General features: G+C 33.2%; 1 protein-coding gene across 2 annotated transcripts in view; it reads right to left on the minus strand.

Moving 5' to 3' along the window:
• Positions 1 to 16,100, minus strand: part of LOC123708829 (LIM domain transcription factor LMO4) — a 137,769-nt gene that overhangs the window by 18,367 nt on the left and 103,302 nt on the right. For both annotated transcript variants that reach the window (XM_045659746.1, XM_045659745.1), the window contains exons 3-4: positions 12,891 to 13,049; positions 12,389 to 12,566 (exon numbers count right to left, since the gene is read on the minus strand). In XM_045659746.1, coding sequence (XP_045515702.1) covers positions 12,434 to 12,566; positions 12,891 to 13,049 — 292 coding nt within the window. In that variant the 3' untranslated portion in view covers positions 12,389 to 12,433. The remainder of the gene's footprint in view (positions 1 to 12,388; positions 12,567 to 12,890; positions 13,050 to 16,100) is intronic.

Below are 16,100 nucleotides of genomic sequence, written 5' to 3' on the forward strand. Positions count from 1 at the left end.
TATCACTGCGGCTTTATTTGCAATTTCTAGAATATTCTTTAGACATAATTATTAATTTAGAAAAACTTATCGAGACTGGCAGGAGGGCACTAGACCTAAAGGCCAATCCACTACTCGCTAGACCGATCAAGTAAAGGCTCTACAGGTAGAACTCACCCGCAGTGGCTTGCTTACTTGAGGAAATTTTTAGGCGCCACTAACACGAGTTTCAGAAATAAAGAGCGTGACTAAAGAAGATTTACCTTACCTGATTTTGGTTCGTAAGTAAAGCACTGTTGATAATATTATTTTGTTGTACTTCTAATATTAAGTAGAAAGCATTTGATGGAATAAGTCCTAAACTTAACACGAATTCGGCACAAAATATGAATTGCGTGGTGGTGTGTGAGCCACAGCGCTTTTAACCATCAAACAAAAATGTTTTCATTTGGTTCAAGATAGAAAATTGGGGTAACATTTATTGGTTATTTACATAAACTAAACTCTAGACCTAAAAATATAAAATTAATTTTAATAGTTTTTTTGTGCAAATGCGTTTTAATATATAAATGTAATTTACATATTATATTTAGTAATCGGTGTTATAGCGACGCTGGTTCAAGTATATAATCGATAAAGGCTGCCTGCTTAACTATTCAGTGGTATTTACTAAAGATAAGTTTCCTTTAAATATATTCAAAGTCGAACAAGATGCTTCAATAAGTAGAACCAGTCATTCACATCTTAAACGCTATTCAATGTGTTAACACGGAGGCCATATGCTACTTTACCATTTAAGATCCAGACCCATCTATATATGCAGACAAATTTGTTTAGAAAAATTCTATACTAAGGCTCAATGAATAATTCAAGAGAAAGGCTGTGAGATAAAAAATGTTAATTAAGAGAAAAATGACGTAAAAAATAGGTAAAACTCGAGAGAGTGTAACGAGTTGTCGTAAACGTCGCATTAATTAGAATCCCGCTAATGAGGAGTTATGGCGCTCTAATGAGATCACTTCAATCCGTATTTATTAGTCCCGACAATTATTGACGGCCGTTTATTGTTGCATTTCACTACTTGCTTTTAATTAATATAAAGGTTCAGTGCTGTTAGCCTAGTAGCTATCCTTATATATACTAAATAATGTCTTCGATACTAACAACATCTTTATATGGGCGCAGAGTGAGTTCACATTATGTGAATCTATTTAATTTTATTTATATATTATTTTCAACATTGTCGTATTGGCTGATAGATAGTTATATTTTTGTGACTAAATAACTTAATTGAGGACGAAAGTTCGCATCATTATGCATATTTTTAATTCTGTAAGCGCATTAAAGGCATGATCTTACGATGAAAGAATCAATCATAAGCCTTTGACCTAAAAATCTACATTATCAGGCTGTGTATCTGAGCACGTGTGGCTTTTGTAAATTCAATGGGAAATAAATGTTAACAAATCTATTATACAATAACTAAATTATAAAGTCCATCGCGACTTGAATATGTAGTAAACAAAATTCATAATGCTTATTCGGATAAGTGTAAGCAAAACAAAAGCGTCTCCAATGGAGGGGCCGTAAAAAGACGTAATAATATTCGTCAAAGCACTCTGGTAACATTAAATCAATTTGCCCTTTCCGCGCGGTAAGTAGCGAACGGTGTAATTGATAAGTTGAAACCCTTGTAGCCTCCACTTGCCACTGCTACGGCGCCATTCCCACATCCTATCTTCTACCTACAACTCATACTTTTAGCGATACACTGTATTTTGATACTAGTCTATACTCTAATATATTTTCAAATAATCACAGGTACTACAATTTTCTATGAATGTCAAAATTTCTGCACCTATATCGTTTATATTTTTCTTTACAAAAGATACAGTTTTCTCATATGAGGGGGCGTTTGTTATACACAGAAATAAAAACAAACGCACGACCTTTGTTTTGAGAATCGTATACAACTATTATCAAATTAAATAATATTCAGTCTTAATTTATTATCTTGGTGTATAATTTGAATGATTTATCAGCGATGATAAGCTATATGGATTTCTCGGTAAGTTCATAAGGTTCAGTTTTAATCTATTCGAAAAACAAATTGCGGTAATTTTTTAATACGATTTCTAACTATGTAAAATTAAATTAGATATTCAAATATGATATAGAAATGATGGATTGTCGAAAGTACGATTTTATGAGAACGTTACTTTCTCCTGTAAGTGAAACCTTATTTCTGGTTGAAGTATAATTTTAACACTTGTCTTAATGTAGTTAAGAAAATTATTGAGCTATGTGAAACTTTGATATGTTTCAAAATAAGAAAAGGAACACATTTTCAATGGAAATAACTTAACGGTACTGGAGATTAACAAGTTTGCCTCCGTGGCTTAAAGTAAATTCCGATATGCTAGGTTCGATTGATTTAAATAATATTTTTTAATAATAGTTTAGTTGACTATAAAAAGACATTACCTCTAAAGTTTTTAGGTATTCAATTAAATACTTAAATATGTACGCCCTTTATTTACAGGATAAACACAAATTTTTACTACACTATAATATTCGTTGGACCTACCTTATACATATTTGACATCATAATTACTTTGATATTTCTGTACTTATAACATTAATTAAAATGAGAAATTTACGCTATAATAATTTTTAATTAAATCTCTTCTAGTTATTAAATCACGTACGTTACGCAGCACTTGTAAGGGTTTATAACACCGCCAATATACAAAAAAGTTTATAGAAAGCAATATATTAATAAAATTAATATTCATATGCTAAATTGATTTAAAACAAGTCATATCTATTAAGTCTACTTTAAAAAATATTATATATATAAAAACATACCCTAAATCAAAAAAAATATGCCCCAATAACGTTAAGTAAACTTTAAATTAAAAACATGTTTATTTTGGAACTTCGACACCGCAAACAGACACTCAAATATTTTTTTAAGCCGGGGGAGCTAGCCGATGCACTGCGATACACGCAGACCTTGGTAAGTAGCAACCATTAATCTTAACATTACGTAGACATGGGCTAAAATCTAATTTCGTCTTATAAATATTTAATTTATCAGCGGCCTAGAACGTATGAAGGGGCTATAAAGGAGTGCATTGGAACAGATCGTACGACAATATCCTAATTCACTCGCTCGAATGTAATCCATTAGTGTTGCCCTACCGTCCTCAGGGTGCCCCCCGCACTCCTCACCCCCCGCCCCACCGGCCCGTCATTCATAAACCTCCATATCATTTGTATTGGCACATGTTTCATATAACTAATGGATGGGGACACATTAAATACAGACATCTGCTTATTGCAATCAACAATATCAATATAAAAATCAGTTATTTGATTGACTGGGAGTTAAGTCCAGCGGGGCAGTTCTGTACAACTGTTATTACAAACGTCTATGTACCCTGCGTTTTACGTTCAGAAAACCAATTGGTAACGTCAAATATCATAAATGTAATTAATACGAAGTCGTATCAAGTAAAATTAAATACATAATTCTATTTTATTACTTTCAATTAAAACTTTACACATAAAGCTTACGAAAGAATTTTCTAGAGCCGTAATTAATAGTCTATTATAATTAGGGTGACCTCGGCAATTGTGAGATTATCTTGCCAATTATTGTGAGCGGAACACGATCTTTAAATTATCTTAATTGATCTCGGTATGGCGACGAACTTATTAAACGTGTAGACATTTTCGCGATTATTTTACTAAGGACGGTGTTTGAACACGCGATGTTTGAAGAAATTAAGTAATTCGAGATAAAGTTTTAGTCGGGTATTCGCTCAAACAAATACAGATTTTAAGTTTAAACATGGGCTTTTTAATTGAGTAGTAGTAGATCAGTCCTTATACATTTTTTTTATTGAATCTGTTTTATAAATACGGCTCTATGGGATGATGCGATAAATGATTCGAAATTTAAATAGTAATAGAACATTTGAAATTTTACATTCCATTTTCAAATTACATCTCATAAATTTAAATTTTAGTCGGCAATGAAAGTCTAATTATTATATAATTTTAATGGGTTTAATATGAGTGTTAACGAGATGAAATTAATGTAAACACGACCGTTGGGGCCAGAGACCGCATAGAGCGGCTGTTACGTTAATTAATTAATAAATAAGCCTGGTGAATAATGGCTTCTGTGACAGCCCAAACTTCCTACTAATTATTCACTTTTTTCATAATTTAAAGTTAAAGTTCGTTTTTGTTTAATAATACAAACTTTTTTAATTTCTTGCAAAGGATTCACTAATACAGCGAGTGAATTATGTAAAATAAATCTGTATAGGTAGGTATACATATGTATTTACATTAAGGTTTTTCTCCTAAAATATTTGTTTTAAACATTCTTGAGGAAAATCGAACGATAGATATGATATTGTCTTTTGTTAAAATAGCTTTTACACATTAAGAAAAACGCTTTTTGAACGGATTAAAGCTATGTATTATTATTAAAACTAATCATTATTTACATAATTCTAAAAAAAAAATTCCCGACGTCACGGTGACTGAAGACAAAAGGTGTTAAATGTCAAAAGTATCACAGCTGCAGAGAAAGTTGTTGAAAGATAGATATGAGTTTAAAATAGATGCCACTAAACCGTTTACGCACAGCCTCATACAAATTTTAAACCCACATCAATAAATGAAATAAAGTAGAAAAGCGAGACGATCGTATTTACAATTAAGTTAATGAACATAAAATGTATTACTTAACGTTCCATTCGGCTGTTTGCTTTACCCGGCTTTAATACACTCACCTATCTACACAGAAGCCAGTAGATAACGTTTTCAGAAAAATTAAAGAAAGTAATCAGCGGAATTACGTCGGCTACTAAAATATGTATTCGTCATAAAAGTATGCGCCGACTTCTGAATAAATATTCATTATGACGGTTCGCGTAGCGTTTTAGCGGGATTAAATGCTATTATCTGTGATGTGATGCTCTCCACTGAATCAATCAAATACTGTACCAAGATGACATGAATATGTATTTAACATTAATAGCAATATTCCATTAGCTAACAAGTGTTTTTCGAATTTCGAATTCACTTACTCTTTTGTTGATACATTATTTCGTTATTCTGAAAATTACGTTTTACATTCGATAGACATTGTGTGCCTTATGATTAAATAGGATTTGATGAAATTTTATTAGATTGCCACTGAAGATATGAAAATTAATAAAATTATACATCGTTAACATTTCAATATAAAAAAGAAACTTGAAATAAAAGTAAATATTCTTTTGTGTTCCATTATTTACAAGATGTCTTAATATTTATTAACAGGACACAAAATAAATGATTGGTCTGTAAGTTCGATAAAATAAAGGTCCATTCAATTTAATACTCGTTCTTTATATCGCATAAGAAAACCATTTAGCAAAAACCGGTGTAATTTGTCGAAGACATTGCTGCGTCTCGCTCAATATGTATGAGTTGTAAACAGTAGTAGGGGCCTTCATCCGACTGAAAGCTTTCATTCGACACTAATTAATTACTCAACTCGGTTTCAATTAAATTAACTCGAGAACGGGCATCGACACGCAATGAATCGATTGCCAGCCACGATTAAGATCGTTAATGTCGATCAATTTTCCTCGTTAGCGATCAATAAAGTTATTAGAATCTCGAAGTATGCTTTCATAGATATAGCAACTCACTCCTTAACTAAATAAACCTTCTGAAGTACCATTGTGACCAGACAATGCCGCTAAGTAGATACAATTAATACACGGAACACTAAAGCTAGATTGGCCCCTCAAACTTTAACAGAGTTTTGGACTGCACCCTTAGTGAAGAGGGGACGTTTTAATTACGGCGTTTAAGTAAAAGCGCTGCATCTAGCTAGGTGCATTACACAGATTCAACCACCAAAAGCCTCCCACTTAGCTAATGAAACATGTTCGTGCATAGTGTTCCGAGCGTCGTTGCAGCTATGCCTTACCGGCATTGTGAAGGGATTCGGGAACTCGAGTCCGCAAATCCTCATTTACTTGCATTATTTTAATGGAGCTATTGTGGCCGGATGTCCTTTGTCGCGTGCACCGAATCCGGCGCAGGCTGTGGGAAATGTGCCGGTGCATAAGTGCATCACTGGCCTCATTCGGACGCTCGATTGCGGCCCGCTCTCAATTTGGGAGTTTCAAATCGCTTCCTCGATCTCGATATCAAAGAGGAGAATGTGGGTTTATTGTAGTCGTAATTATGGAATGGCGACCGGTACGTCGTACCCATTTAACTAATTAACTGGAGCGAAGTCGTTTGGAAACCGCGCGCCCGCAGAGGCATATCTGACGTCTATGAGCTGGCTTCCCTAATAAGCTAAGAGGTTGTCTTGCTCGTATAAAAATGCAATCGGCTCTCTGCCCCGATGGCGACGTTGTACAAACTTTTCAAATTTTCCAGCAGCGCTCGGTATTAATTTTAAATTAGAGGCTGAGACGTAAATTGTACCCACATGTGAACGATTGGCGATAATTAAAGTTTCAGAGTTTAGATTAATTCTTAAATCTTTTATTACTTTGTTAATTGCTTTTTGTTTGCTTATTAACAGACGCGTTCTGTATTCTATTTTAACGTTATATTACGCTTCACGCCTAAGATAAATATTGTTTTTTTTTATAGACAACAAAGAGTTATTACTTTCTTTACTATTTATCTTACGATATTTGCAAGTGATTTTATAAACAAATTTGCGTGAAAATCTACCTAAGTTTTTTTTAATCATTTATACGCAAAATATACTTTACGAACCAATAGCGAATCGTCTCTGTACTCCAAAGAGGTTAGCCTTGAGAATCTAATTTATTATTATCAGTGATGTTGCGATACGAAAATAAAATAATGAGTATAATATGACCTTACTGTCAGGAGTTGATTAATTTCTAAACCTCATTTTAACTAGCATCGTAATAACTAAACCAGACACGAACCGGAGTCCAATGAATAAATTAAATACTAATTTCTTGACATACTTTGTTTGAAGCGGATTACCTTGCCCATAATGCAATTTATAAAGTTATAATTTTGATACTTTTCGTGATTTTGGATGGATTATATTACTAGGCTAACAAATTCGTATCATTTTATAACAAACATTGTCATCGTCAAGGAAAATTATTAAGGTATGAAAAATATTAAAAAGTCAGAAGGGCTTATAAATTATACACTACTTTTATTGTCCAACAATGGTTTAAAAAATGTAATTGTTATGTAGAAAGTATTGTCAAGTCGTATCAAAAGGAAGAGACTAGCTGCCCACGACACAGGGAATCCTGGTGTGGTAATGCAGTTATTTATTTTTAACTAAATACAACTTTTTATTATGTGTTTAGATTTTCTTTCTTTTGTTTTTTATCTCAATTGACGTAGTAGCAGTAATGACTAAGTATAATATTCATCGGCATATGCATTTTATTTTAAGGATGGTTATTAAATCATAGTGTTGTTTTTATTTTACACACCAATTAAGCTATTGAAGTATAAACCAAATTCTAAGAATAAACTGAACAAATATCTCAGTAATCGATCTGGCACGCTAAACATTGAATCTGTTTACAACTACTTTTAGCTAGAAACGGGTAATTAGTACGAAAATGATTAAGGCGAGAGTAGACCATTAGCAACACGCAACGGTAGCGGGTTCGACGCCCGTGAACGTCACGAAGGGCGATTATTATAATGAAAACAAAAAGTGTCCTCAATTCCGTTTCGGGTTTGACGAAGAAATTTAAAGTTTATTAAGTGAATACATTACTGAGATGGTTGGATTTAGACGGTGAGGTCCAGTTGTACATAAGCCTAAGCAAGTAAATTTTCGACTGTTAAAGATTTTAGTACATTATATTATACTTTCGAAAAGCCGCTATGCGTTTTTAACATACAATTTATATCATTTAAGTCTTACGCAAATGTACTCAAATTAATTTGAGCCTTTGATTGCGATAAAATTACAAGCGTTGTTGTTTAAAGTGAGTTTGTTACCCGCTCACTTAGCCTTTGACGTGAGATCTCACCTGTCCTGGGCAGCCGAGATCAGAGACAGGACTGGCCCCGAGCTAGCCCTTTGTGAAAAGATTCCCAAAGCAAGTGAGACCACTTTGATGTCGGGCCCAGGGGGTAATTTGGAAAAACGTTATTTAATTAACTTTCGACAAGTCCGAGTAATCGTGTTACAAAGCTTGGTGAACGGTCAAGTCTTTGAGCCCCCATTTTTACCAGATGCAAAGGTGCTGTCATGACCATGGTTTCCAATTAACTCGCTTTGGCCGGCACAAAGCAATAGTTCGCGCCTCCCTATTTGCTGCGGAAACTTTAATAAAATAGTGAAGTTATAAATATAAAAGTGTGATTGCTAGTGACAGTTTCACTTAATTTTATACTTTGGTAATTGTTTGAAGTATATGTGGAATTGAAAAAAAGTATATTTGGTGAGTATATGTATTAAGGAGTTGAACAATAGTTTTATTAGTTTCCAAAATAAGTTTATAGTACTTAAACTTTGGAAATGGTTAACAGTGCATTTTGTGAAACGCCGTAAGCGAATGGGTGGCGCCTGCGGCGCTCGGACGTTGGTCGCCACTACGAGATAATTAACTCATGAACTATCCCTCGAGAAGTACGCCAATTAGAATTCGCTTCAAAGCCTTAATAAATATCATTATCTTTGTTAGGATATAGTAGATTTTATTTGGTTTACGTATATATATAAGGCAAAGAAGTTAAAATAGCCTCATACTATATGGTTAGTTATATTATTGTTTTATTATAACGCAAATAGACACTTGAAAATAAGTATATACTTCTAATTATATAATTAAAGAATAACAGGATTTATATCTCACGAATGTAATTAGTTGGAGTCGCTGATGACCAATCACAATCAAGCAATTCGTTTAATTAATTTACGTATCCTACAATGTGATTTTTTAACTTACTTACTAAAATAAATAGTTAAACGTTACGTTTATTATGTTTTGTTATTATATTTTGTGAGTCGTAAATTGGCTGGGGTAAGTCGTAAATTGGCCAATATAGGGCGGTGACGGAGGCTTCCCTAAGCCGGCCTAGTGATTTGAAACCAGTGGGTCGGCATAGATACAGCTGAATCGAGTAGAGGAGGACCTGCTGTAGCTAAAAGACACTTTTTGAAGATTCATAATAATTTAATTGATGATTAAATTAAAAAGGTTTTGTATAATGCTTCTGTATTGTGATAAATTTACACATAATTAACAACAGAATAACCGGACGTGGGCGTTGAAAGTCACTCTTCGAGTCAACGACAGGAAGAAATTTCATGACAATTCTGCATTTTTACAGATTAAATATTTATATTTTTTGTTTTCATTACTTTATGATAAATTATTTATATATTTTTTACACAAATAATGCTCTCGGAATGAGCCATTAACAGTTAAAGTCTGATGATATGATAGAAATTAGATTGAAACGGATCCAATTTATGATGTATACTGAGAAACAATGTTTGAATTGCCAATACATATTGTTGCCCACCGTCCGTTGGGGGAAAAACAAACAAATTAATATAATGTTATGAAACGTATAAAACATAATGCTGTGGAATATTAAATATTTAGGCTGAAACGAAATAATAATACTATGTTCGTTCCACTCCAAGCAACTCGTAAACAAAGACCGATCTGATGTTCAATGAACAGATTAATAGGATTTCTTAGCCATTTCATTGTGGTAATTAGAATTTTTTATTAATAATTAGTACAGGGCAGTATTATATACCAATGGCATTACAAAGTTAAATTCAATTTGTTTTTGTACTGAATATGACGTCATATTTTGTGTTACTGTATTTGTACGATTTTAATCGAAACTCATGCTAAATTGTCATGCTAGTAGGCACTATAATATAAGACGATTTTGCATAAATTTTGATTAGAATCATACAAAACTTTGACACTCCAAAAATCTGTCACGTTTCTCATAAGTCTCGACTCAGGTTATCACCCTGACATATCCCCTTCATAATTAGAACTTGTCCTTACCATCAAATAGTGGAAAGTCTAATATATAGGCGACTTCCTCCGTAACCAGAAGTATCGACTTTTGAAGACCATTATGATAGACGTAATTGCGAGCATGCCTTGGTAACGAATCAGTCAAGTCAGTAGAATAATGGTGTGGCTAGGCACTAAACTTGTTCTTGTTTTAAAATAATAGGCATATACTCCTACAAACACACACACAGACACATATACGGTCAGTCACACCAATATTTAAAAGCATTATATTTTATGAGGGTAGGCGGTTCCTGACAATTCTATGTTGATTATTATAAATTTATTATATAATTTACATAAAAGCTGATGGCTACTGAAATAAAATAATAATCTTTTAAAACAATTATTTTAAACTGTTATCCTGCATTCACTCGTTTAGATAATCCCAGTTTGTTTACGAAAACATCAAAATCAATTATAATATTTAAAGCTAATTGGCACTTAAAATATAGGCACATATATCAGAATGTCACACTAATTAATGTGATCTAGCGTAACAGACTATCAATATTAATTATTTCTTGAAGCAAACTTTCAGTCACGACTTAAGCGCTAATTAATTAAAGGTCAAACCGTGTTCCTACATTTCACGCGATCATTAGTTGAGATGTACTCAAAGGTTTTAATTGTCGTGTACATTAATTAAGCTTTATAATTAGATGTATTTTACTTAAGTATAAATGGAAAACATAGAATCTTAAATATATTTTTCATTCATTTGTAATATGGTTAAAAATATATCATATATTTAGTGTATTTTTAACGTAAAATGTAACAGAGCCTAGAGAGACAGAGAGAGTATTATTCATGTTAAAGATTACACTACGAAACATTCATGACCGTGCCGTACGCACACAATTTTTATAAGTCTTTACTTACAATTAAGACATCGCTGAGTAGTTTTCAAGATCGAACCTTAGCACATAGTATCACTCCTTTACGTCAAATCCAATACGTTTTTGAGTAGCGTTAAGACTCTAATACCCTAAGTACATACATTTGTACTTCAAATATGTTTTCGTAAAACATTGATTGGTCATCTAACAGGAGTTACTACAAACATAAGTAAAAATCTTGCTTACAAAAACGTAAAAGTAGCAAAGCCAAAAGCTAACACAGCATGACTTAAGACTTAACTAAAAAAATATAAAAAAACCCACTCATAAGAAAAAAACTTCAAAACTGCGACATATTCTGTGAAATTAAATATAAAATAAATCGACAATTCAGTTTAATTAGACTCGTTATCATAGCCGGCTAATCAATACAGGCAATTAATCACAGTCTCCGTAACGTGTAATCTACGTAAGTGAGCTTTAGTATTGTTATAATTACTAATAACAATAGTGCCAATTGGCCTATTTCAATATAATGTAGATAGTAAACGGCAAATTGGCCGTTAAAATGTAACTTTATATAGGCTTTTAATCTCTTCGGGAATATTGTATTGTACTGTTTTTACGCGAAAAAAGGAACATGTGTAAAAAAACATACTATGTGTACATGTACATTTTCATAAATTGGCATTTTTTTTATTTGGATAGTGGATCTTTAATCTCTATAGAAATAAAGATCATAACAGTGTCAAATGAATGAAGTGGCATTTAAGTATTTTTTTGTATGTTTGATTTTTTTTTATGTAATAGCAGGCAAACGGGCAAGAGGCTCACCTGATGTGAAGCGATACCGCCGCCCATGGACATTCACATTGCCAGAAGGCTCGCAAGTGCGTTGCCGGCCTTTCAAGAATTGGTACGCTCTTTTCTTGAAGGACCCTAAGTCGAATTGGTTGATATTCTGTGTACGTCATTACTGAGTCGTTTTTCCGTTCGTAATTCAAATACCATTTACGACTCTCCGTAGAGAGTACGTGGTCGTGTCTCAGCATCATGATAAAAAATGTCAATTATTTATTGTTAGTAAAACAAAGCTTAATGATGTGGCCTATCAAAATGTCCACCTGTATAAGTGTGAATTATTAAGAGATATTTCTTGTCTTCAAATAGAAAGTGCCCAGTGAAAGGTGTAAGATTTATAACAAAAGCAACCGATAACAAATAATTTATTAATGGCTATTTATACAATAATAATCACTTTAAAGCAATTCAATTGTGTATATTTCCTTATTTACAATGCCAATATCGACCACCAATATACCTATATTTTAACTGAAAACAATTAAATCTTTTATACAGATACAACATAGCGCCATCTAGCGATCAACATTCTCTTCACACATATGAACTCCGTAGAGTGCATGTTTTTAGGCAGGATTTAAAAAGATTTCAGACATTATTATGGGTAGTGAAACGTACCTGTTCAAAATCTCGGTGCGAGTGTTGCGCAGGGGCAGGCATTGCTCATTCCCGCGACCGCCGCGGGCGACCCACCTTGCCCTTGCGAACAGGCGCCCCTGGCGCTGCCGCATTCGCACTTTTCATTAGCTTCTGCCAGTCCTGCTCGCACACTAGGGAACCCGCCAGCATGTAGTACCTGGTTTAGGCGTAAAATTTGTTAAAGTAGATTTGTTATTAGTTATTATGACTCTTGGCGTATAATCCGTGGTCATGTGTCCGAAACTCGCAAAACAATGGTTGTTTTGGGTAAGTTGAATTGTCTTTCTATAAGTGTCTCTCAGATCGCGTTTTCTACGCTTGTAGCTAAGAGATCCAGTCCAGGCATGCAAGTTGGATGATCTTTGACGAACAGTGAAGTTTTACATATGGGAGGATAAATCTTTCGGTAGGGTTACCAGCGACGGAGAAAAATAATCCAAAAAATTACTTCTAAAAAAAAGGTGACAGAATGCAAACATACCTATCGCCCTGCATGAGGTGTGAGCCACATTTAGAACATGCGAAGCATTTTATGTGGAAGACGTGTAGAGGTTGCTGGGGTGCACTCGTCCGCATCACGAACTCGCTCGCGGGTATCGCCTGCCCGCACGCTGCGCACGCGCCGCCGGAACCAAACATTCTGAAAGTAAAAAAGTATAAGTCAAAATATATTCTAAGCCAAGTAATTTATTCTAAGTATAAACTACACATTGAACCGTTTTATTCATAGTCTTACATTTTATTAAAATTAAATATAAAATATTGTCATATGACCATTTATATTGATTGTTGTGTTTTCAAATGATGCCATTCAAAAGATCTGATGTCCTTATTCCACTGAATATATTATTAGAACACGATCACGAATTTATAGCCAATAGGTCACGCCTTCGTTTTAATTGACATTTAAGTGAACGATAAGTACGTTAAGATACTAATATTAAACGCTTCTTAAAGCTTAGAAGTAATTATACATACAATGACTTGGATTCAGAGACGAGAATAAGCTGAAAGTACGTTAAAAACATAGTGGATATTCTTAATAACCGATTCAGCTTAAGGCAATTATGAGCTTTACCTGACACAGTATTTTCTTAAACATTTTTTAGGCTATGCACGCCTAACACGTCTTAACAAATCCAGAGTTCAAATGGTCTAAATTTCTTAGCCAAAACATGTTAATGGCTAGACGGACTTCGACTTAAATAAGAGGGGACATATATAAAATAAGTAAAAACTCTGATATATCTATATTCTATGAATCTGAATAAAATTGTATAGTACCCAAAGTCCCTCCTGACTTTATTCATATTACTAGACGTGAAAAACACAGTTATATAATACCAGTTATTTTTTATAAATAAAAGAATTTTCTATTGTTACAATTTGAAGAAGTTTTGCAAGATTTATTGGGATTTTTGTTAAAGGGTCAGATTAATAGTTCCCAAGGCCTTTTGATTTGTACATTCTAATATATGAGGAAAATAGAACTGGATCGGTCAAAGCTTTCGCATTAGAGAAATATGGAAGGAAAGCTTTCAATTTATCGGTTCACTTGAGAATGCTAAATTTAATGCTTGATGTTAAGATAGCGGTAACGGGTAACAAGCTCACGATTATTGCCCGTTAAACTTTGATAAATTGTTCATAAAATAATATAATGACAAGTACAACAAGTTATAAATCACTACGTGTAATACATAGGCTGTTAAATATTTGTTTTATTAGCAATCAGTTTGTAACGACCAAGGATTTTTTCGTCTCCAAAGATATTATTGAAGTAACATCTCTATTTAGTCAATATTAATCTGTATACAAGATTATGTAACCTTACATTAGTTAAGTTACATATATATATTAGTTAATAATTAGAAGCGTAAACAAAATGTAGACAATCATCGCACACTTGAAGCCAATATTAAGCCCTTTAGTTTTTACCACATGTCTAATAACATAAGTGATAGATTTACGAACCCTTCAATAAGTCAAGTTAGTTTTTTGTTAATCCAGCGTCATATCCCACTACCACTAATGTTATCTTAGTTTTTACCTAGCTTTAAACAAAGTGTTTCATTTAACATGTATTGGAACATATATCTATATAACAATCGCCTCCGAACTTAACTCGCGTAACTTTTTAGATTACTTATATCGAATATTAGATAATTTTTATTTAATGATACCTCGACGTTTCAGATACAGCTGCTTTTATTTATTTGTATTCTTCTTCATCTTTGTTAACAGTTTAATGTTACGAACTCAGCAACATAACAATTCATATTTAATTGATTATAATGTAGGATAAAATTATTATTTAATTGAAATCCATGTACAATTAATGTTTGGATCAAACAGACAGTCTAATTACTCGCAAAGATTGAATTTTAATTGTATTGTCAAATTAAACTGATCGTGTTGCAGAGTTATTGTAAATGATTTCAATTTATTTGGTTATTACCATAGTAATTAAAAGGTGCATGTATCGTGCTGAACATGTTTTATAATATTATTTTATCCGAGGTGACATTTTTTGTTGAAGAGCGATCGTCGGATGTTTTTGTTTTTTCTATGAAATGACAATCCCTTATTGTAAATAGGTAGATAATATATATTTTAACTCTTGTTTACATGTTGTTGCACATGTTTTTTTAACATTTTATTTATAAAATATTGTTTCAGTTATTCTAATTTATCTTGGTCATTTAACTTTTACGACTATATTTTTGGTTATGGTAAGGTATATAAAGGATATATATTGTACGTAAGTGCATACAATATACATCTCGATTCGCTCATAGTCACGGCCGAGAACACAAATGCAGCTGTTTCCGTTTAATACTCCTCTTTAATACTTAATGAGTAATTATTGCAATAGCCATTAGCGGACGGCATATTATTTACAGCCGGACGGAATATTAATAAATCGAAACAATCAGCCCGAAAGCAATCAAAATTTAATTACCTGACTCTTCGTGCTGAAAATTATTTGTGGCAAAAGATAAATTTGAAAGTCTTAAAAGATAAATTCGCTTCAATCACTCGCAGCAAATAGGATTTCATTTACTCCGGTAAGAGCGTTTTCAATTAAGGAACGACCGACAAACAGTAGGTATCGGTGTATGAAGGTAAAATTAATTAAACCGAGCCAAGACAAACATACGAATCTATTTGTGTTGGTCGCGGCAGCCGATACACGCAAATATGTTGGAGTTCGTGAAACTTATCAAGCCTATGGGAGTAATTTTCTTGCGCGTTATTTACCCTTGTGTAAAATTGCACACTTCAAAGATATCATTTACCATTTAGATTTTGGAAAAGTATCTCTCTTTAGTCTGTAGCTCGTGTTTGAGCTTCGAGATCAGCAAGGAAACATCTAAACGGACTATCTGTTCTCATCGGTTTCTGTTCAGCGCCTCTCTTATTGTAAAGTTTTGAGGACGATGAGCCTTCACTTGATATGTACATCTGGTTAGTTAAGGGCCGCGTGATTTTTTGCCAACCACGGCCAGTTTCTCCAAGTTTAATGCTTTATACAAACAATTTCAAAAATATTGTTGGAACTATAAATGTATATATTTTTTTAGTATCCGAGGTGGAAATCATTTACGCATCCCCTGCCTCCAAAAGTTGCAGAGGTACTTGACCTTGGAACTGGGTGAGCAATATCCACTAAAACCACCTCGAGTAGGAA

This window comes from Pieris brassicae, chromosome 4, assembly GCF_905147105.1.
Source record: "Pieris brassicae chromosome 4, ilPieBrab1.1, whole genome shotgun sequence".
In the NCBI taxonomy this organism is placed as follows: Eukaryota; Metazoa; Arthropoda; class Insecta; order Lepidoptera; family Pieridae; genus Pieris; species Pieris brassicae.